General features: G+C 34.4%; 1 protein-coding gene across 9 annotated transcripts in view; it reads left to right on the top strand.

Annotated features, from left to right (window-relative positions):
• LOC142975609 (CUGBP Elav-like family member 1) overlaps positions 1–25,552 on the top strand; it is a 425,650-nt gene that overhangs the window by 252,514 nt on the left and 147,584 nt on the right. For 4 of the 9 annotated variants that reach the window (XM_076118565.1, XM_076118559.1, XM_076118566.1 and 1 more), the window contains one exon: positions 25,280–25,376. In XM_076118565.1, the coding sequence (XP_075974680.1) occupies positions 25,280–25,376 (97 nt within the window). Of the gene's footprint in view, positions 1–15,747; positions 16,210–23,483; positions 23,650–25,279; positions 25,377–25,552 lie in introns of those variants that run through there. The other 5 variants (XM_076118557.1, XM_076118561.1, XM_076118558.1 and 2 more) reach the window with 2 other exon arrangements.

Raw genomic sequence — 25,552 nt, 5'->3', positions numbered from 1 at the left:
GTATCTAGATAACGATCTTTGCGTGAGTTACTGGCGAGTCTTAAATCACAATTTTAATTGTCGAGTTAAAAGTATTATCTTTGTTATTCGTAAAACGGTGAGGTAGCTTTTACACTTACATTAAAAAAGAAACACTGGCTTTTTGACCGGTTCTAAAAGTGATTAGTTAAGAGAACTCTTTACAAATCAATATTGTTTATATTATTTATTTATAAGCCTACAGTATTTTTTATTTACATACATTTATAACATCATAAAACTGTGTACATTGGTACTGTGTACTGTGTACATACAACACAAGACACAACATTTTAATACATTTCAATTTCAATTATTCAAATAACGTATCCCGGCATTGTTCTTTTTCACTAAGGGCAACACAAGCCCGCGACCTGTGAACAATGTCCGATGAAGTGACGTTTTTATAAGATCCCGCCGGATATCTGCTCTTTATTTTTTCTGACAATTTCCCTCTGATTGTGTCGAGATGTTACGAGTTTCGAATTATTATTTTTGTTTTTATATACTGCTTTGACATTGGTGCGTGTGATCAGCATTTTGATTTAAAAGACTTGTGTTTGTTTAAAGCTTGATTCTGTATAAATAATCACAATTGCGGAAACCTTGGAAACTTAATTTCGAACTAATAAACGTCATGTAAAGTCTTATACGAGTACAGTGTTTTGATCTTGAATTAAAATAGTTTAATCAATTTTGAAACTGCGTGAATGAATGTGAAATAGCACTGTATAACTAATTAAAGCTTATACGAAGTTTATTTGTAAGACAGCAAGGTTTTATTTATATCACTCGTCGTTAAAATATTTTCCACACTACTGATATGATACAGTATCGGTCAAAATAAAACATGGAACAATATAATCTTTATGTACAAATATTTTCGACTTATACACATATTTTATTTTGCACATAGCAATATTGTGCAAAATAAAATATGGAAAAAGTCTTAATCGATGAAAATTTGTTCGATTTTTGGTTTAAATTATGAAATTTTCAGTTATTGTTCATTTTATTAATTGAATTTATTCACAGTGGCCGAAACAAAAACTGACCGTTTTTCTCTCTCAAAACTTTGTCGGGTATTTCAACGTTTATCGTTTTTTATTATTAAATTCTTTTCGTATAGAACTTAATTAATCGAACTTTTACTCGAACTCAATGTTCAACTTTTTTATTATGTTGTTTTTACGAGTTCTAGTTTGTTGCTTGAAGCTTTTTTTACGATTAATTAAAACGAATGAATATTATTTAGAGGCTGAGAGGCCATCAAAAATTTAGTGGGATCCCGAGAATTCTTTTATAGGTTAAGTTTAATATTAATAGAGAAAGATGGGATATTTCTTCAGCAGACTCCAGAAGTTGAATACTTAATATAATTTATGTTTATCACGGAGTATAATAAATTAGGATTTACGTGAGACTTACTTGAGGGGATTATATTATTATTATAAATGATGTCCTTTATTTTTATTTCAGACAATGCTCCTTCAATGATGCGAGCTTTTATAAGCATTACATTATATTCTGTATTATATTAATTGAATTCTGAAAGGCGTTATTTTACTTATTAATAAATATACCTATGCTGCAAAAACACGCTTCCAAACAGGCCTAGAACATAATTTTTTTTTTACTTATATTATGTATATCAATCTCACGAACGATGTATAATCCAATCATTATTTTTATTTAATTTCTTCCCTTACCCTCACTTGCTGATCAAACACAAAGCTCAGATGCTTACTCTTAACCTTTGTACGTTAGTAGAATTCGAATAAGATGACTAGTGTATTTATACATTTTGATCCCAATATTGTAATCCCCTACTAATATAGTTACCGAAAACTACAAAAGAAAAAGTAAATGCGGTCTATAGTAAGACCACTCCGGATCACAGAGCTTCAAAAGTCTTGGGTTCAAATCCCGGATTGGGTAAAGTATGACTTGCCTGTTCACTCCAGGACAAGAGATGGAAGCCCCCTAAACCTTTAGGGATTTCCCTCGATGAATTATTTATGGTAGATTAGGAACCCCATGTTTCACAAAAATCGTATCGATTTGAGAGTGCAAACTTGCCCACATTTCGATTCTTATGACGATATCAAGCTAACATTGGTATATAATGCAGGTAACAATAACATTGCATTATAATTTTTGCTCCTCTTTTTATTTTCGTATACTTTCAAATACACTGCAGATATTGCAACACTAAACTACAACTCCATTTAAGTAAAAGAAAACAGTATTACAGTAATATTATTGATATCAACAATACAATTTCAACTACACACTAGTTTAATACGAACAAATGAGCTAAATTAAAGTGGAACTCGCCTAACGTCCGTAGCCGGAGTTAACCGAATCTAAGTTTAAACGATGTTATAACGACACTTTGCAGCGATATTGTATTTCTAAATCGTCCGGAATGCACCTCTTATATGGCTAAACGTAATGCCGGCGAAAATATACGGGCGCAGTTTGCGAGCGGTGCCGCTGCGGTTCAGATAAGTTTTGATATAATTTTGGCTATTATTGTTGCTGGTTGGCTGGGTCTAGCAGATGCGGGATAGGGATATGTGCAACTAGTTCATGGTTATTTTTGCGGAATTTGGCTGAGCAAGTGGGGCTTAGTAAGAAAAGAAATAGATATTACTTAAATGATAAGTTTTTCTGCAGTTTTGAAAACAGAAGTTTTTATTTTCGACTTTCTAGGAGACGAGAAAACATAAAACCATCCGTATTTAAGGACATCTTTGCTTATATTTACTTACAAATATGTAAACTGTGAAAATAAAACTTTATATAAAATCGATTCGTAAAAATACACGTACGAAAATAAATGCAACGCCACAAGTTATTACTGTTTACCTTCCTATCGTTATTTAATATACCACAACTGGTCTCAGAAGTACACTTCAGTCCCCTTCGTCTAGACGCATATCCATGTACTTTCCATAGACATGTTTACCAAAACACTTACGCGCTAAGTCCCCGCGCCCAGACGCATTTATCTCCCTTATATTTCGAAGGCAAGCTTCCAAGCCGCAGCCCGGCTTGCAGGTGTTCCAGTTGAAATTGTTTCTCCCGTCCAATGTAAATATTAGTTAATTAACTGTAAACCGAGCGGTTGGCTCTCTGCCGTCTACTGTTTGACTTGAGATCTTGGACAGAAAAACGCTGAACACTTTGCACCTACTTGGATTGACTGCCGGGGTTTCTGCAAGTAATGTTTCTGTACTTGAAAGTTTTGAAGTGAAGCTGGTTGCTTTGCTGGTATTTTTTGGTCGTTTTATTTGCTTTTGAGTTGGTAGAAGATGATTTTGATAGTAATTTTGCCAGCGAGATTTATTATTTTGAAATTTGGCTTCCATGACATACTTAGACGACATACTCAACTATTCACCATAACTATAATGTGTGTGAAATATTACTTAATTATTTAAAGAAACAATTTATCTCAATATCATATTAATGAGAGCAACATACGCGTTACGAGTTTCAGAAAAAAACTTTTACCGGCCCCTTGCATTTAAATGAAACGTATGCATTTTTATAAATTGCATTAAAATTTTCAGTTTTTGGTGATTTTATTTCATTCAGGCAACCTTACTAATATAACTAAATAACAAATGAAAAGGGCTACTATACACAATAATAAAAATAATTACTGACTGTACACACTGTAGTGAAAATTAAATTACAAACTAGTCGGCTGTTTGCTAGTGACGGTGCAGTAATTTTGCTTATGCTAGTGTAAATATTAGTTAATTAATTGCAAGCCGAGGGACATTTGACCGAGCCGGTGGTCAACTAAAAAATACTTGAAAATTGCTCTTTTCGTGTATTATAGAAAAACAAGACCGGCCAAAAATTGTTTGTAGAGATGTTAAATAAAATTTCTCCTTTTATTTTTTCTGCGTAATAACTTCGTTTTCCTTAATAAAATCACAACTTTTCGCCGTAGATTACAAGGAAACCACATTGTTAAAAATATTATTGTCAGTTCCCAAAAACAGCTGCCGCCAAAAGTACATCATTAAAGGCTTAAGTTGTGTACAATTTAATATTTGCCTTTGCCTTTCAGGATTCATATTTCCCTAGAAGTTATCTACGTAAGGCATCGCATCTACAAAGTTATTTTGTTTCAAAGAACTCGTTTCGAACGGCGGTACTATTCATTCCTAAAAGTAAATTCAATTCTGTAAGGCTTGAGTTTTATCTTGTTTTATACAGATATCAAATATTTTTATTTAAATTTGACCTGTCTGTAACAGCCACAAAGCCAAACGTGGCTTTGTGTCTATGAATCTTTGTAGATTCCAAATCTAATTCCTGATCAACAAAAATATTTGTTTCCAATTTTTCTGTCGCCTGTTTTTTTCCTGTATTTCTATTCAAAGGATTGTCCTGATTATTAAGATTTCCTATTTTCAACCGAAATAACCCCGGACACAAAATAAAAGTGCTCAAAATTAAAATATATTTAATGCCCCAACATGAAGTACCTTCATCGTTATCCAAACCAATTAAAAGACTATAAACATATACAACTGGTTAATTGAAAAAACAAACAAAAATAATATCCGTATTCCAGTGATATAAACGAGGGTTTTACATATAAATAAGGTGCGAAATATCGTTGTAATAGGTACCAATTATTTTCTCTCGCTATACACAACACGTTCAAGAGTCTTGCCAATTTGTACCCTATAATTGGGTGTCGGGTAATCAATGCGTGAAATAATTTGAGCTAAAAGGCGTGTTGAGCATGTTTGAGGAAGTACGCTTGTAATTATGTATGTGATATTAATGTGTATGTTTGTAATTATGACGGGACTGAAGTGTACGGTACTGTAGCGTATTGGGCAATTAAAATCAAGTCTTTGTATCTAGTTAATGGTTAGTCAAAGTTCTTGCACTGGCACTGTAACAAACAGCAAATAATTTTAGTTTTGTAATCGACCTGTATGACAAGACGTGTAGATATTATGAATTCAGCAAAAGGAGTTTGTAGTGATCATAACAGAAACCGTCTCTAAGAATGCCTACCTTAAAAAAAGGCGTCGTTTTATATACTCTACCGTTTTACTCGTCAGTATCTAATCTTACAAGAGACAACTTCATAATACCTATCATATCCAACCTAAAATACTGAAATATTTCCGATATAAGCGTAAGCTAAAATATTCAAAAAATACCGTCAACATTTTCGTTCGCGATCGCAATTTACAACGTAGGTAATAAATTTAACGGTAGCGCCGTACAGTACTGTCGAATGATTCTGCGAGATAATAATATTGTAAAATGTCCGATATATCGGTAAGTTATTAACTTTTAATATGTTTATGGCGTCAGCGAAAATTATGTACGTATTATCGATACTGGCGATGATTTTTTGGATATTACGGAAAATGTTTCACCATTTTGCCGCGGTAATGTGTCATTTGCAAGCTTTATTTAATATTTTATAACATATTTTACATATTACAGATTATATTACTGCTCGAATAAAGCCAAATTAACTCTTTTTATATTCTACACGCAAAGACCCGGCAACATCTGGGCTTAGATTGAATTTACAAAAAATAAGCACCGCAAAAATATAAATCTTCGTGTCTAACTGGCTCTCTGAAGAAGCACGCCCGAAAAATCTTAATAGCCTACAAATTAAATAACGAAAAAAAAATTGTACGATGAAACATCAAAACACTAAAACACACCTGTAGATCTAGCAACATGAGTCAGCCGGTCGCCTCGGCAATTACTCAGCAAATTAGGGGAACGGGAGCCCCGCCGACCTTTTGCGGCAAATTCTCTATAGTGACGGTAGTACGGTGTTGTGCCGGTAGGAAACGTAATTTCCTACCCGCAATGTTTTCCTGCTGTCGTGTACAACGGATGTTATTAATATAGAAAAGCCGCGAAGGCTCGATTGAATCTGTCCCGCGCCGCACCAACCTTTGCTTTAGATATGCACTTTGTTTTTGAGGTGTAGAGGTCAGATTGTTTATAATTCAGCGGGTCCGACACGGATTCATATTTTCGTGTAAGGTTTATAAGGGTTGTGGGTTAAATAAGCTCGTGTTGTGGTTAATTTGACAACCCGTAGTCACCCAGAAGTACCGAAATTGTGACCGAGATAAAATGAGCAATGCTTTATCTTTTACATCTCTATATCTAGGTTATTTGTCTATAGCTAATTATCAACTATTTTACATGCATTCTGTTCCAGAAGACAGCTAGTTACTTTCACACATTGCATCTATTCAGGTCACAGTAAGCCACAACAAGAGCAATGTTTTCGTCGCTACAATATTCTCTTTTGTTCGTCATTAATTCTCGTACACATATTTTATTCGTGTGCGAAATGCCGGTCGTGTCTCCTCGGATGTCAGCACCGTCCGTTCCCAGAACCTCTCGACATTTTTGTCGCAGATATTATTGAAATCAAAATAGCTGGTGTAGTAGACTTGCTCATAAATTTTGTGTCGCAGCGGGTGGTTGGCCCAATTTTTATTCGCCACTGTCAATTTTATTTTTAGTTTTTAGGGCTCTCTGTTTCGCAATATTTTTCAGACATGACAGTTAAAATAATAGGACTGAATACGTTAGAAGGCTTCAACAGTTTCGACTGAATTGTCAATAATCGCACATAGGCAATGCATTGAAAATGATAATGGAAAAGAAAATTAAATTATAATGTCGAAAAAGGTGCACCTTAAATACCAAAGACATAAAACATGTGCCTTTCAACCGCCATCCTATAGACATCATTATCAATGTTCCTATGTTAAAAAACACGACCCCAACAAGAAAATGTTATCTATCACAGAACACAATTCACTTAACTCAGAAAAAAACACGAAGAACTAAAATAAACACACTAATGAATAGATTATCCTACAGCGCACTAAGTTACTTTGATAAACATCGGATTCACGAAACAGTAGTGGACTCTTGATGGGCGAAAGAGTTGAAAAGTTTAAGGGCGGATGTAAATTAATGAAATTCTACCACTACGGGCGGGCCGACGGTCCGTTTACAAAGCCAGTGTCCGTGAGACGAGCTTAAAACTTGAACCTTAGATTAAATGGACGTTGTGTGTGATTGAAAATATGGACGGCATTTTGATATAGCTTTATTGAAATGTAAGATGATTGTTTGATTGATGATTCTCTTTTGATTGTGTCGTTACTCTTGTGTTTGTTTAGTTATTCTTCTACCTTTAGAGCAGTAGGTTATCTAATGTCTACCATATGTAATATGGTGTATTTATCTTAGATTTTTGGTTAATTTTCATTTCAACCTGTATCTGAATCGCTCTTCTTTGACAGAGGCTCTAAGTTTAGAATCAAATTGTACCTTTACAAGTGATTTTATGCCACAAGCATTCTTCCAACAGACAGAATTAACGGGTTACACTACAAAAAAACATAACCTTCAAGTATCTACACAGCCTCTCAAATGCTCTCAAATCATACCACATCCACATAAAACCTACACGTAGTCAAACCGCCACACTCCAACATGCCACATCCACACTATCGCGACTGCACATCATCTCGTCCCACTTGTTCCCGACAACTTTGTCCCACTACAACTTGTACAGAACTGACCCACTGTGCACTGCGGAAACGGCTTTAATACACAAATAATTACTGGAGACAAACTTTATGAAGACTCGAGTGCTACTAGACTGGAAGTTTTTTTGAGCGAAATTTTTAATTTAAATAGCAGACTGTCTCGCGTTTTATATTCAACTTTGTGTTGAAGAGTTTTGTGATGATTTTTTTATTAGTATTTTGTTGGTTTTTAATGTAATTGCGTTTACAGTTTTTTTTAATAAAACACTTTAATTTGCCTCTGACATAAACTAAGTTCTAGTTTAATAATAAATCACGATAATTTTGCTCTAACATGATCTAAGTAACTAACTCAAGGCATAATCTCCTCCCTCCATTTAGGAAGAGATCTTTGCCCAGTAATGGGATAAATAAAACGAATTAATCAGCGTGTCGGATGCAAAAACCATTGCTTGAAGTCGCCCATCGTTAAGAATTTCACTCGATCGAGCCATTACTTCGATTAAAACTCGTAGCTCGATCAAGTTAAACCACTTACCCCCGGTTTCTGGGTACATTTAACTGTAGTTTATCTATTCAAATAGCATTTTTTTTTATATGATTTTTAACGCTTTTGAATAGATAAACTACCTTTAAATGTACCTCAGAAACCGGGTGGTTAGCAAGATAGAACATAACAGTAGCAAATGATATAATATTATTGTGTTAAAATCACGAAATTACTGTAACGGCAATAAATTTAATACTGTTACAACAATATGTGCAATATTTGTTGTACAATTATTTGCGTACAAATGCTATCCAAAATGGTATCTGCTAAACGTATTTCAATTTCTAAAATAATGCACATTCTAATGCAATAAATTATTGTCGAATTATCTATTTAGCTTTGATAAGGAAATTAATTAATTTTGCATTTATCGTGAATGAGAAATGTTATTGATAAGAAGCATTTTGGAAATATTTTGGACATGCCCATTATATTGCAGTATCGTGGGTGTATTTGCTACACCTTTGCTTACATATTCGGTTATATCAGGATGATACCTTAACCCTAGAAAGATAACCTACGCCTCAGAGGCGCCCGCGTCCGTTTGAAATTGCTGTCTCTTTCTAATGAGCGCGCGTATCTACCTGTCCTTTTTAGTTAGCTTTTAAAAATATTAATATATCGTACGCCTCTAAAGCGCATGGTTATCTTTTGTGGCAGTCAAAATATGGTTATCTTTCTAGAGTTAATATAACCGAAGGTGTAGGTAAGCAAAGGTTATACAAAAATTAAGGTACTTTTCAAACAGTCTAAAATCCCAATAAAATTTAGTAGAGATTTTCAAACAATTTTAAATTATCTTTCAAAGATTTATAAACTAGTTATAAAGTTACGAATGTTTCCCTGCACTCGTTGAAGCAAACTTGTTAAATATGAGTTGATGCGACGCTAACCACTTCTCTCGAAGTTAGTTCAGCACAAGTGTTGGAAGCTGCTGTGTAAAAATAGTTGACTAAACTTTGTTTCCCGCTGTCAATTTGGTTTGTATTCGCACGGATTAGAGGGGGTGCTTGTGACGTTTTTGTTTTGAGAAAGTTTTTCTTTAGTGTTTAGAAATCATGTATGTTTTTGTAACTCAATCAAATCAACAAAGTAATGTGATATCTTTGCTACTTTCGGGCATCAGTTTCTTGCCCAGAACCGACGGTAACTCAAGTGGTATCTTAATATGTCCCCATTTACCACTCTTAGTGATATTCCAAAGTATGAGTAGTTAGTCTTTAAGTCGAACGCCTAAAGCCAATTGATCGAAGACTTATTTTTCATCAAAATAATGACAGTCTAGTTCGCTTTCATACAATGTTCATCCTAGTGTGTTATTTGGATTTTCTACTCGTTACATAAAAAAGAAATAAATTTCTCAAAAATAAAGAAATCAATACAATCCCACAACCCCGTAATCAAAAGTCATTTGAAACAGTTACTTTTTAAAATTATTTACCTCGAGCAAGAAGCAGGGGTGTATCACCCTTCGTGACGTCAACGATTTGGCGTGCTCAATAAAAAAATGCCCAATTTACGTTCACGTAATGGGCACTGCGGATAATTCGCTACGGTTCCGCAGTCGATGCCTGTAACGTTAAATAATAAAAATTGTGTATATTTTTTTTCATTTTTATTAATGTTGATGTCGATTGATCGGCGCGGTTATTGCCTTATTTGGGTTAAGTCACTGTGACTTTGACTTGGGGAAAGGTTAGTTTTACTTTGTCGAATCAGGCTGCTTTTTAAGGTTTAGTTTGATGGTTGCTTGAAGCATATTTTCAGAAATAAATAGTGAAAATTTTTAAATTCCTTTATTTATTCGATCAGTACACCAAAATACTCAAGTAATATTGTTTCAGTATATTACAACACAGCGCGGATCAATTCTTATTACATGACAAAATAAAAAAAAAACGATTTGAGTAAAACCATAGAATATAAAGTACCTGACTTTTTGAGTAACATAACTGATGTGGCCTGCTTATGTCTTTATTCCCTCTTTCAAGTACATAAAATGTCTTTCTGTGTAAAATTAAGTACATAAAATCAAATTAACATTTCCCAAAATCAATGAACAACACAAAACACGACACTAATCAGCCGTGAAGTACAAATTATTAATAACAACATTCACTGATTATGCGTCGTTTGTTCGCCAATTGAAATAATAATTAATTAGTTATACCCTATTAAAGCCGTCGTGTACACGTTGTTTTATTTATTTGACTAGCTACGCTCGCTCGTTTTGCTTGCATTTATGATGGAATGAAAAAAATCTAAACTTCGTACGTTTTTGTTAAAATGTTCACAAAAATATATTAACTATCTCTATATATTATTTTGTGATTTCAATTTGATGTAACTTTAAATGAGAGTTCCGTTTTTCGATAATTCCTTACGCTAAAGCCCTATTCGTCTCTAGAAGAAAACTATGTAGCCCTACAAACTCCCTGAAAGTTCTTTAGAATTTGGTTACGGTCTAATTTTATCAGTACATTTTAAATGTCAAACTTTCGATAATCGATAGGACATTAGAAAGTGGCGCTACGTTATGTACTTGCCGAAAAGAATTTATATTAAAATGACAAACATGTTCATTTTATTTATGTGCAGTAACTTTATGTAAGTAAATAATAATTATATTATTAGATTTGTTTTGGAACTGCTTGTTGAATAAATAGAGCGTTGATTTAAATTTGATTGTTTGTTGACAATCGGTTGAGGTCACGCAGGTTATACGGTGGGATTAATTTCATATTGTTTGTTTTAGACATGATTTTAATATGATTTTGTATTATGAATGTTGGTGACAAAATGTTGGTAAATAAATGATAGTAACATTATGATAGCGACGATTGATATTTTTTGAAAAGCGTTTCGAGAAAAGTTTCATGTTGGAACCTAGTGAATGCATTTTCACCTAATGTAACTAGCACCTAAAAGAAATACCTTTAGCATATGAACATGAAAAAAAATGCATTATATTTTTTTTGCGTGTAGTATCTAGGAACTATCATATGACAAAAACCAACAAATTATATGGACGTATTTAAACATGCTTATCTAATACTTTTAAAATACACACTGTAGTTCTTTTCAGTTGTATTTTTTTATCTCGTATCCAATATCTCTTCTTACTTCCAACAAATCTACGGTACTTCTCTCCGGTTTTTAATTTCAAAAGGTATTAAATCACAAGCCTTGTCCAGTTCTCAAAGAATTGCACACTACTATGGAACAATGCCGACGTTTTTGTGTAACTTACAAACTGCACAGATTACTTTCAATGGCTTTACGTCTTCCCATCGACGTCGATAAGTATGCAGAAAAGATTTTGAAGCAAACTTGATAGTTAAGTAAAATATGTAACTGCTGGCTATAGCTGTGAGTGTTTTAGTTAACTTTTAAAAGAATAGAATAAGAAACTTGAATTACCCATAGATTTTACCAGAATAGTCGATAAGTATACTGAAAATATTTTGGTGGAAACTTTGTGCGACGTAAAATATACAATGTAGCTGCAGACTATGGGTATGTGTCATGTACATGTTGTTAAAAATCTCAATTAACTTCTAAACGAAAATAAGTAGAAAACTTGAAATACGTTATAGTTTATACATTGATCTTAAAAACAGTGTAGAAGATAAACTAGGCCACATATTATGATGTGTAGTTTGTTGTTAGGTACTCAATTAAGACCCAGTTTCGTAATAGTCCTACATTTTACCAACTGTATATTATTTAGCAGAATGTCTACTTGTATCGAAAATAACCCATATTCTTTCGCCTTTTTCGAATATTTAAGGCTTCACAACACACTCCTTTACATAGCAACGGCCTTGTACAACCCTGTAAACCGCCAAAACATCTTAAACTACCAATTTGGCACGGACCATCCAAACACCGAATTACAGCAAAAAATAGTCTACCAAGACTCTCGAGATCTTCCGACAAATAAACCTCGTAATGAATACGACAGAACAGATAAATACTTTGGCAAAGAAACAAAAACATGAAGTATTTGGACCGCCACCCTCCCGCGTATTAAACACTCAAATTATGATAATGGAATTAATATTACGGTCGAAAACGGAACAAAACTAAAGATGGTCGTTCCAAGAATGTTGCCGAAAAAATGGCACATTAATGGCCTGAATGAATTTCGTATTTGTGTTTCGCTTTTTTTTTGTTAGTCGTTGGCATATTTTGCCGCTTTTATTATTTAAGGCCGTTTGATACTGTTTGGCTTCGCGCCCAAAAGGTGTTTGGTTGGTTTAAGTCTCGTAATCCTCTTAAATCGCGTTTGATTCATGGCTTTTTTCAATTGAATCCAGGCTTTATACAAATATGTTATTATTTTAATATGACGTTACGATACACACTGTATTTATTTACAAAAAGCCTAAGTGCGCTGCAAAGAAAATAGTTCTTACGATCTTTTATACCATTTTATATTTTACTGGCTGACCCGTGCGGCTCCGCTCGTGTGAATGATTTTTTTTACTAATACAAAGCTTAATTATTTCTTAACAACAAAATATGCTTTTTTTCACGAAAAATATTCTCAAAATTATATATCTCATATAACTCGCGCTAAAGCATATCCGCCATTAAAACTGTTGCCATGACAACGGAATTTTGTTAATTCAATGTCATTATAATATTGATTATTCGCGACTTCGGTGGCGAAACCTGAATTTTCCCGGGAAATGCGTCATTTTCCCGGGGAAAAAAGTAGCCTATGCCCTTTCTCGGGTATCGAACTATCTCCATACCAAATTTCATGCAAATTGGTTCAGTAGTTTAGGCGTGATGGAGTAGCAGACAGACAGACAGACAGACAGACAGAGTTACTTTCGCATTTATAATATTAGTATGGATAACATTATTTTCAGCCACTCTTTGTATCGGTATCATATAGATACCTTTACTACCAAAACCTTTTATGCATTCGATCCAAAATCTTTATATTACTGTTCAATCCGCCACATCGTGGTACGACCATTCTAATCTGACATTAAACAAAATCAATGTGTCCCATATCGCCCGAATTACCCATTCGCATCACAGAGGCCATCCAACATCCCTTTACGACCGCCAAATCACGGCGGAAAACAATTGTCGCGCCGATACCAACCAGTTTACGAACATAGTCACTAAACGTAAATACGTATGAACATAAAAAATGATTTTATTGTTGTATTTATAAGCTGTTATTGTACTACAGTGGGTAAGTGCCACATAAAGTGTGCTTTGTGCGTGCTTACATAACAGATTTAATGTTGGAAAGTGCTTTGACGACACGTGAGTGTGGAAAAATGTGACCGTCACACTGTTTTTTTGCTTTAAATGTGTGACAGCATTTGCTGAGCATTTTTAGGTGATTGACACATTAAGGCTTGCTCGCTGAAACGCTGATAAATGAAATATCAAACTAACAAGCTGTCATGAGTTTTTAGTTTATTGGTACAATTGCAATAAAAATAATATTAATATATTCTGTTCATGACTTTGCCTTGATGGGAATGAAAAAAATATTTTGGCTAAAAAGTATTGTGTTTATTCAATTTAAACTATCGGTATACTGTTAAAATTCTATCAGACTAAGTTCAAAGATCAACATAAATTCATAGTAATACATCACAATTCGCTTGAATGAATTTCGCTGAATATAACAATAGCTAAAAGCTAATAAGTTGTTTATCGAACTGGGGATTAAAACTTCAATTAGCGCGTTTAAAATAAAATCACATATGCACAATAAAACAGTCTTATAATAAAAACATACGAACAGCATGTAATCAAGTTTAATTTAGACGGATCGACGCCATTTTCCAAATTGGCTGTACCATGGTACCAATTTGTGTTGTTGTTAATTTTATTACACACGTCCGTTTGATCGTATGCGGGAGTTTTTCCGCATACGGCAGTCTGTGCTTACGCTCAGCGCTTGTAAATGGCGTGATTATATATTTGCACTGAGGACGCTAGTTTATACTGATTGGGTTTTAGGATGGTCAAGCATTAGACTGTTTTGCTTTGAAACAAGTTTAGTAAAAAAAATATTTACATAAAGCAAAAATCTAAGGTCCATACTCGGTCAAAGGAAAGATTATAAGTAGAAAGATGTTTGAAGTGTGAAATAGCTCTTGAGCTAGGTTTTTTGTACGGAGATCAATCGATCACCAAACGTTCGATTCTCGATCACAATCGATGAGATGGGCGTCTCCGCGCTTCGAAGGGTACGTGATAGTCGGTCCTGGTTATTGTCAATTAAGATAACAATTATTAAGCCACGCCAAAGGCTTTCAGGCCGGCTTGAACAGTTTTGACACTAGATTGACTTACCATACGATAAGAAGATCTGTAGCGCGATTCTCACCTTCTATCGAATATCGACAACCAGCTATCAATCAAGAAATTTTGTATGAAAATCGATTCAGCGCCTCTAGCGGGCGGCGTAAGAACTATTTTTGCAGTACATTTGAAATACCAATTTCTCGATACTCGTTAGAACCGATTGTAGTGAATCGCGGTACTATTATCATACAACTTAACTCTTCACAGTCCAGTGTATGCGTGTACTAACAGTTAATTAGTTGACATAGTTCTAGGTATACATGAGCGTCTCAATTCTGTATCGGGTTAACGGAGCGCCTCTCTCGGGGGACTCGTTCAAATTGACATGTCACCTCGGTCAGGCTTTGTTTTATACTAGATTGTATGAGATAATAAGCTTTTAGATAGATTTTGTTGAAAGAATGGATAGTTGGTGAAAAGCCTTTGGTTGTTCTAGAACGTAAAGTTAGTGAAGTAGATTGAGATTTGTTTCGTTACTTTCTTGTTTAATCACGCCTATTTCCTATAGGGGTAGGTGAAGACTAAATGTCTCCACTTGCAACGATTCCTGTAAACTTTCCTTGCTACTAAAAATCTGTGAAGTTTAACCTTGAATCACATTCACTTCAAAAACACTGAACCGTTATTTCTGCCATTTAGAAACAAGTTGCAAAAACAATGCGCATCTATCAATTTAAACCACGCGACGTCTTTGTCTTGAACAATTTAAAAGGACATAATACGCGTAAGCCAAAAGCTTAACTCGCGACAGTTTCATTTTGTGTGAATTTATCATGTAAAAAATAATAAAAAAAGGTTTTCTCAAACCGCCTGCGGTCACATATTTCATTACGACACGCGGATATATTTTTCTTTGCTCTACGTTTTTGTTCAGGCGTTTGTAAATCTGACACCTTGGATACCATATTTTTTTCTGTAATCCTTGAGCCACCTAGACTATAGATATTGTTGACGGCAAATCTGATTTATGAAGCTAGGCTGAATACCAGCTAAATTTCTGCGAAGATTATTGTAGGAATTTATTCTTATTTCTTTTTATTATTCCTATTGTTAAGTAATAAGCAGTCACGGCCGCCTGAATTCACGAATAATATTCATTACGTTCTACGGAGACTTAATTTATAACCGTCGTAGCTATATTTTATTAAGGCTTTTGTTTTATTCAATGTATTTACAAAACAAGAATCCACCGAAACTCACGACAAAACATCGCAACGGCCTCTAAAATTACAAATTTAAATCCAACAGCTAAGTGAATCCGAAGACTGATACAAAGTGATACGTGTAACTTACCAGTGCAAATAAAAACTAAACAAATAATGAAAAAATGCTAAAATCATGTATAGAGCGGACAGGACGCTGACCCATATCGGTGTTTAGTTAAAACTTGGAACATTACGTTGCGCGTGAGAGTGTGTGCGTGACAGTGTCAGGTGGCGATGAGGCGGGGGGCGTGTGTGCCCCCGCGCCTCTTATCAGGAGATAAGGCACCGTGGCCGCCATCAAGCACCTCCGTCTCGACAAACGTGGTCGAGTCATCACCGTGACCAGGCCGCTTGGAATTAAGCGGCCGCCGCCCGCCATGCTCCACACACTGAACGCACTCGCCGGCAAGATATCGCCGGGCGGCGGCCTGGATACAAACGCGAACAGACCCACGCAGCCCAACAAGAACCACAAGCAGCCCTCGTCGCCCTACTCCAAGCCGAAGTAAGTGATAGCGCTAAGTTTTATCTTACCACTTCGTTCTTAGTTTGTTTTAGGATGCAACGGGTGCAACATTTCGATAAGGACTCTAGTAATAAGAATCTAGTATAGCGACGGTTAATTTTTATTATAAGAATCCACGATTGATAAGTTTTGAATCGTCTATAGGCTTTGTCTTGTCATACAAGCACTTATCTTCATCTAGATCATTGTGCGATGATCGAGCAAAATTCGATTCAAATACCTAAACGATTGTTAAATAATGCGCATGTAATATCAAAACTGTTTCATATGTATATCAATCGTGGTCATAAATCGCATTCCCTTGAGACAATGCACACTCGAAAGATAAGGTTATTTTGTTTTCTGCTATGATCGTTCAATCCATATTACTTTATCAATTGTGATCTTAATTCACTCCAATAATATGGGATCTTCAGCCCTCTACTGCGGTTTCTTTGTTTAGGTTTATTTGGATCAGTTCATCACCTCCATTGACCTTATTATAACCACAAATCTCATGAGTCAGAGTTCTAACCTCTCTGTGTAGTGTGCGTATTGCTTTCGTTTTTAGAGGTAGATAACCCAGCACTGTGTAATATGACAAGATAGTACATTCTACATTCTCATTGGATGAAGGTTTGTCAACAGTTTTGTCTTGCTCTTGTGGCAGAAGATGTGAGTCTTTCGATGCGTCTTCTTCTTGTGTCATTCCATTCAAGGTTGCAGTCTGAGGCCTTAATTTGTGGATTTTGAACTGTACCAAGCCTGCCTTAGTTTATTTTCTTAGCGGCTTTCTCAAGCAAAGTTTGTTGGTTATTATTTAGTTTGTAACATGTGGTTCCTTATCTTTACATTTGATAATCTGTCTGGAAATTGAAATCTAGCGTGATGTTTATATAAATGTCTACAGTTTTATAATCGTCACTAGCAGCAATAGGCAGTGTTTGTTCCTTATTTTTGGTATTTTTATCAGTATTAATTTCTATAATAATATGCATATCATTTAACATATTGTTAGTACATAGAGATAATGATCTACCTCGAATTATTTTGTTAAGAATGTGTTTGTGATATCTCAAAACATTATCATTATTTGTTAAACAACTGAAGCGACAACTGAACGATTCAACTTGTCAAAAACTCGATCAACAATACTCACAATTTTTGCTGTAATGAAAATGCTAAGCTTACAAATGTTTCTATGATTGGTACTATCCATCCACAGATTTGAATTTTACTAACAATAACTGTCAACCACACTATACTAAAAGCGTGTGAGCAAGTGAGCATAATTTATATCTCAATTTAACTATTGAACAGAGTCAAAAAGTTGCAAGTTTCCCGCGCGTCACTACTCGACCAGAAAGTTGAAATCTCCCTCGTGTATTGCAATTTTCAAAGTTTCCTCTCTCAGTTATATTTTGGCATGAGTTTTGGCAGTTTTGATGAATCATAAGATCCCGCCGTACATGTGAAGGATTTATTACAATTTTAGCTTCCTCTCAATATTCGTTGCCAATTTTTGCAAATATAATGTTAGTTTCTAAGTCTACATTATTTATTGGTTGCCAAAGTTTGATTTAAAGTTTTAATCAAAATCATTCAACTTTAAAAGTTACTTTAATTTCATCTTCAACTCCGTCAGTTCCAATCCCACAAAGTATTACTAGAACCAAACTGGTAAGGTAAATTCTATATCAGACAGATAAGCTTTTTCAATTTCTAACTATAGATAGCGAACTAACCTTGACGATTACCATAGAATTTATCCTTATTACCTTTATCTCGTTCAGCAACAACAGTTCATTGACTCCCACCTGCATTCAAACACACGTCATCATTAAAGTTTTTAATATTACTGATGCTACTCATAATAGTTGCTAAGATCCACAAGGGACTAATGTGCGATGAACATTTTAAAGGTTACACTTCCATATTTATTAACTGCCGTTGAGTTTAAGATTGCCTTTGACCACGACCGGTGTAAGCCGGCCAAAATGTCGGGTAATAATTATAATTAAGTATCCTTACCTTCGAAATGTTCACTGCATATAAGAACTGTTAGCGCATCCTCGAATTCTACGTCATATTTCTGTCATCAGTTACTTACAAATCTGTCCGCTAATGAGTCAATGGTTTCTCCTAGTCCCCTATTACTAATCTTGTCTGTCATCGTGTGCTGAAGTGCGATATTTATTTTGACAGCTGGAACAGGTGTTGGTTCAGTAGTAATCGTTTTTGTAGTTCCAGTGACGCATTGTGTGTTATTCGCGTCACCGATATTTCTTGGGTGTGTAAAGGCCATAGCTAAGTCTGTCCTCGGGTTTTGATTGAGGAGTGTACTACTAGCATATTTTTTACATTCCCACAATATTATTATAATTTTTCCCCGTATTAGGCGTTAAAACTTCTGCTTTCGGAATGGTTTGTTATAGTATATTTCAAAATATGGTTTATATTAAAAGTCTTTTCAAATCATCAATTAGCACGTTGAGAAAACATGGCACGTATGGTTTTCCCGATAGATATAGTTTTTGATAACAGACACCCACTCCATAAACTTAAATTATGCGTAAACCCACGTAGACGTTTATTATAGTCACTAGTAATTTGATATCAATATAGTCTTACGACGTTCTTTCACTCAACACTCGACATCTACCATAAAAAACGATTCATAATTGAAATAATAAGGGCTTAAGTGACCTTACTCCGATTATATCTTGTAACGTTTTTCCACTGAGGCTCATGTGCCAGAAATGTTCTGTATATAAATTCTACGTGTCACCTTCCATCATTCCCTGAGCCTTACGTCATCACACCATGATTATATCTAGGCATTACGTCACACTGAAGTTTTCGTCCTCAAAACATAATCTATCACTTGTGCAAATGTTTGACGGCCGTGATGTCATATGTCTTCCTCATAAACTGAGCTTCTAATGTAGGTCTGATATGTTTTTTATTTAGAACAAATGTCTTCAACCGCTACTAAATCACTTTTTCTTACAAATTCTCGTTTTTTAATCCATTTCTTTTTTGAATGGTGAGTAGTCAACTTGTGGCTACTTCAGCATAGGCCTTATCAACTACTAACGAAGAAGTTCTTCTTTACGAAATTCCCCTGTCTGACGCCACCAAAATCATCTGCAAATACAGGGTAATGCAGGTGATGGTAATGCTCAACTTAACAGCAAAATTTTCTAGCCATCAAAAGACAAGGCTTAGCAACTGTTATCTTAACTGACAATCTACAAACGAACCGACTTTTAGGCCTGCCAAATAGCACCACTTATCTGCTAAAGGCAGCGCCAAAAGATGTTTAACGCACTGATCGCTAACCATCATAATTACAGCACTTTGTAAACAACGAATCTTTGCTATAAGTGTCCATCGATGTATATTTTTGATCAACATGTTACTACAAACTACATTATAGCATTCTAAATGATATTCCAGTTGACTTTGATACGCAACTCTCTCACACAAACAATGTATATTATTATTTACTAACCCACAATGTTATCTAACTGCATTCGTTTATACGTAGCGGTGCAACGTACCATGTACACTTATAAATATTGTATAATATCTTGTTTTATAATAAGTACTCTCTATATAAAAACGTGATACCGTGATTCCAGGAGACTAAAAAAATATATAAGTACTAGTACGTTCAAGATGCAACTTTGAGACAATCCAATACATTATAAGTTATTAAATTTATACATCCTTTGTTACATCTGTAGAAATTTTTGCTAAGCAGTTGATATCCAAAAAGTATGAAAAGATCAATTAACTTTAGGTACTAGTACATATTTTTTCGTTTCCACTAACACTAAGCCGTACCCCTATACAAAATACGGCCATATTGCAGCAGAGAATTTCTAGGTTTTGAATCAAATACTTTCCACAATGTCACATCTAGTTGCCACAACTCAGAGGGACGTGAGCGATGTACCAATACTATAACATTTGGTGCTTGCCCGCAAATGAACGCGTATCACAACATGTTACCGAAGTTATTGTTATTCTACGGACGTGAGCTATAGTAACCCCCCTTCCTCCCCTCCACTACCATCCTCAACCCTCGTAGGAGTCAAATCACGTCATGGGGGTGACATATGTCTTAATATTGTATGTAAGGAAATAGGTTCGGTTTGATGTTCCGACAGCATCTTCCGAAGGAGCTGCTATGTGTTGTGGGTTGGCTGGGAAGAGATGTGGTTGAAATATGGAATTGACAGTTTTCTGTGAAAAATGATTTGTCTAGTACGCTGATTTTTCCAGTTTGTTTCCGAAGAAAAACGGTTTCGAATTTGCTTTAATTTAATTGAGCTGAATTAGCAGATTTCAATTAACAACTACCCTACAAGAAAATGATACAATGAAATAAACTGTGGACACGGAGTTACCAAGATATTAGAGATTAGACTCTTCACGTATTTGAATACCAGCAGTCTAGCGTTTTCTTCAAGCCTTAAAAAAATGCGAGACCTTTAAATGAACAACTTAACCAGTCTAATCTTTACAAGAACTGTAGTCATCGTCACTTCTATACGTACACATACATAGGTGTCAAATAAACTTTAAAAAAATACTCCCTCACATATGGTACCCTTCGATTAGCAGGCCCGATTGCAACCCTCATTCACACCGGCCAATGACACTACAGCTGTCACTAGGTTTGTTTGCATGTTTGCACACACTCCGTCTGCCGCACATTTACCCAAAAATATCCTTCAAACAATATATTATCAGCTAGCCTTGTAAACAGTTAGATAACTATATTTAAGCGCCTGTTTTTGCACTCATAGATAAGTGACGGTTAGCTTACCTAAAACATGCTAGTATACATTATAAATAATGAAAAATCTGTGTGTCTGTCTGTTTTTTTGTCTCTTCGAAATTGCTGAACGCTTGTTACTGTGTAGTTTCCTGTTGTAAATCGACATTGGATACATTTTGGACACAATTTTGTTTAATAAAAAGGATTAGTAACTAATCAGTCAATAACCACAAAAAATTATAATATGGGATTCCCCTTATCACGAAACGTTAGTACTACTTTAACTACAGATACTTAACGATATTTTACGGGTTATTAATTGTAATTGTAACTATTTAGCATTGAATTAAAAGAATATCAACTAAAATCTAATAATCCACCAAAACAATAATAATTCCGTTGGTCTGTAACTCTTGAACACCAAAAATACTAACCCAATTGTGGTGTAAATGGGCACAGTTATATACACAGTAAAAATCAAAAGAAAAAGATACGCGAATATTTTTTAACGCAAATCCTAGAATAAAATTCTAATAAACCAAAAATATTTATATCAAATTCGTTACCTCTATCTGTCGGTAAAACAAGCCGTTAGATGTTAAACAATAAGTTAGGAGGGTGTTAGATAAAACATATTGTAGTGATAAGTTTCCCTCTGTCGTAATTCCCCTTTCATTAGACTATCGATTTATAGATACGGTTTGATAAAGAGTAATGTGTGTATGACATTGTGATACTAATGTTTTATGTTATAACTAGGTGACCCGGCAAACGTTGTTGTGCCATTAAAAAAAGTGTCACTTAGGGGTATGTAAAATAAATGTTGGCCGATTCTCAGACCTACTCAATATGCTCACAAAATTTCATGAGAATCGGTCAAGCCGTTTCGGAGGAGTATGTCAACGAAAACTGTGACGCGAGAATTTTATATATTAGATATAACTTTCATATTTTTTTGCGTTGGACACATTTTGAAAAAATCTGGCCACACACGTGGCTATGTGGTAGAATGTAACTTCTAGCATGTATAGTACATACATAGTCATACATATTCACAATAATATTTATTGTATCTTTTTTAGTATTAAAAGTGATAAAGTATCAAAGTTTTAATGTTTTTCTTTCATCAGTAAATATTGGAATCATTTATTACGAAATTTGCAAGTAAGTTAGTTTATAGTACAAAAGAGTCCCCTTTAGTATTCATTAGTTCATATTATAGCAAGCTAAAGTAAAATTCCTATGCACCCACTTCTTAAGCTTGTTGCTGTTTACAGAGGATATTGAACTCCAGACTTTCCGAGAATCGCCTAATAGCGAAAAGTAATAATAGTTCTTCATCTAATAAAATTCCATCCATATTTGCTACTATCTATAAGAAGTTACAGTATTAAAATAATTGGGTTTTTATGTCTACAGTCTATAATATTTAGAAAAATCTATATAATCTCATACCTACAAAATTTTGCAGATTTATGAACCTACTTGTAACACTTGCGTGGGACAAGTGAGCTTGATTCTAGTATAGGCACATCTTTATTGCGTTGTGTTTTTGATATTGTAAAAAATCATTTTGCAACCGCAGGAGCACCTTATGTATTCATATTATGTACACAATGTCTACTGCACTTATCACACCCAACAGGCTTTACGTAAATCCTTATTTATTGTCCAATGTCTATCAGTAGATTATGATGACTAATAAAGTGGTGCTCTTATCATACGCCATTTTATGCATCGCAATTTTATTATTGTTATTACGTGCATGTTGTTCTTAACCTCACACCAATCAGCCTTGCCTTTCTTTCAACTACATATATTGGATACAGTTTCCACTCTCACCGGGTGCAGCTGGATACCAGTATTTTCCATGGAGCGATTGCCGATTGGCCTTTTTGCTTTGTCAGCATTAGCTGATAAATGTATTTCAATGTTAATAGTAGTAGTACATAACGTTGTGCAAGAAAATATATGAATGTCATTTATGTAAGGTATTCTTACAACGATTTTTACCTATTACCAAAATAATCACGTTTGTTTATATCTAACAAGATCTAATATGATAGTCATGAATGACGGCATACTTTTTGATCATTGACATCAAAAAACTCATGCCCATTGACAAAATGTAAAAAAATCTTGACAGTATTTTCTTTCTATAACCCGTGACTATCTCACTGCCGAGCTATAGGAACTATTCCCGAAAAAGAGGTAGTTAGGCATTGAGTCTACCACGCTGGCCAAGTGCGCGTTGAGGACATTACCTACCCTCAAGACATGTGTTACACATTAAGTAGGTAAAGCAAAATGGTGATTTTACAAAATAAAAAAAATAAACACTTCGTAAATCACTTTCCTTCTTAAATCAATACAAAATACAATCGCCATCGTATGTCATAATTCATCATAACTATTGCAACACTGCACCGAAAAATATTCCACAAAATGAAGGTAGGTTACGTTAAAACATTCCATGTACCCACTTTGTAAAGTTATTCGTGAACTGCTCTCTCACAACGTTGGCTCGATCGAGTTTGATAAAAGATAACGTGCTGTAATCGAGCGATGTACGGCCTTATCAGTGATAACGTTAGTAGCAAGTGCGTGGTGTACACACGAGAATGGAACTATGGCTTTTCTAGACTAGCTAAGTACTTAACCTTTGTATTATAACCTATGATTTTACGATAGTGATATTCTGAATGGTATTTCTATAGGAATATGTACTTTTACATAACGATACTGGCTGGAATGGTGTGTGCTTGTAGTAAAGTCAAAATTTCATGTATATTTTTATTGATAACCTTTAAGAAACATGTTGGAGTTTTGTCTCTTTTCCGCTTCGTGTTTTGGTATAGGTTAGAAAAGGATGGCATGCGATTGCATATACTTACCTACTTTTGAATTATGATTGTGTTTTCATGTTCCAGTTATATATTAATATAATCTATCTCAATAAATTTTTGGTAACTTATTTTTTATAGATAAGATTTTGATGCATAGTTTTACCATGAGGTAGTGTCATTTGACCTCATTAAAGGTTACAAAACTTGCGCTGAATTTGATTTATTTTTTATTATAATTTTTATGCTATTGTAATATTGTATTCTCTCTACCTATCAATTTATATTACTGTTTGTATATAAAATCACAGAGAATACAGGCTTATGTAGTATTGACAGATAGCCCAACATAGCTTGACTAATTTGTCAAACAATTATTTAGCCTTCAATATTTAGACTATAAATAACTGACCTATTGCAAAACAAAGAAAAAAAATTAACATGAACAATATCTTTTTAATGACACTTAAGGAAATCAAATTGCAAAATATATTCTTTTTTATTGACTTGCACTTTCCCATTGTTGGGCAAAGGTCCCTCCCAGAATTGTCCAGGGTTTTCTGTCTTTGGCTGCCACACGCCATTAATGACTTAAAATGTTGTTTAAAATATTTCATCATAATCTTTATTGTTCTTAAAATACGTTAACGTTTTTATTGAACAGGAAGGCTTAGTTTAAAAATATTTATAAGCGTGGGTTGGATATCTGTAAAGGCTTTTAAAAACACCCACTTGAAAATAAAGTCTACTTTGTACACGTGTAAGATACTCGTGTATGTTTTGTCTTTAAAATATATATTTTTTAACCCATTACTGTCCCACTGCAGGGCAAGGGTCTCCTCCCAAACGAGGGGGAGGCGTTAGGCCTTGAGTCCACCACGCTGGCCAAGTGCGGATTGGGGACTTTGCATGCCCTCAATAAATGTATTAAACAAATTTTGGGCATGCAAGGTTTCCTCTAATAAATATATTATTGTTTTTTTTTGACTTTATTGTATATGAGAAAAAACATATTGTTATTTTTTTCATCACTTAATGACATACATTTTAAAAGGCTTTCACTTTTAGTACATTTTTTGTCTTGTTTCACCAGTACTACATAGATACGTTTCGGTTAGGTTATCTGACACTCCAGAAGCTGTGAAACTATCGCTTATTGTACAACAGTTCATATATTTATAATTATATTTCCTTAAATAAAATAAAAGCTGAACACGTTAAAATAATTTTTATTTCTTTAATAAATCACGAATTTTACTATAATGAGAATGTTATGTTAAGTTTTGACATATTCTGTTGAAAAATAAAACAGTTATATAGTCCAAAATTACAACACCACTCCGTATTTCTAGTTACTTGTTTACAGAACGGCCACTGTCCACTAACTGTTTAACAATTTCCATCAACAAACTAACGTGTTGTTTATGTGTTGTTACAGTGGGATGACAATGAACATCAACAACAACAACGTCACAAGCATAAACAACAACAACAATGACGAAAAGCCGGAGATGCCTGATCCTGATTACATCAAGGTAATTTTATTATACATACAATACATAATAATTATGGTTTTAAGTTAATTAGGGACTGAATTTCCTATAAATTTGTTCGTGGAATAGTTTTAAATTTTTTAAAGGGTAAAATTTCTATTGTACGGTTAAGCAACTAGGAAATATGCTGAATGAATATAGAACGCCATTAATTTTTC

This window comes from Anticarsia gemmatalis, chromosome 9, assembly GCF_050436995.1.
Source record: "Anticarsia gemmatalis isolate Benzon Research Colony breed Stoneville strain chromosome 9, ilAntGemm2 primary, whole genome shotgun sequence".
In the NCBI taxonomy this organism is placed as follows: Eukaryota; Metazoa; Arthropoda; class Insecta; order Lepidoptera; family Erebidae; genus Anticarsia; species Anticarsia gemmatalis.
This window is presented reverse-complemented; position numbering and strand designations above follow the sequence as displayed.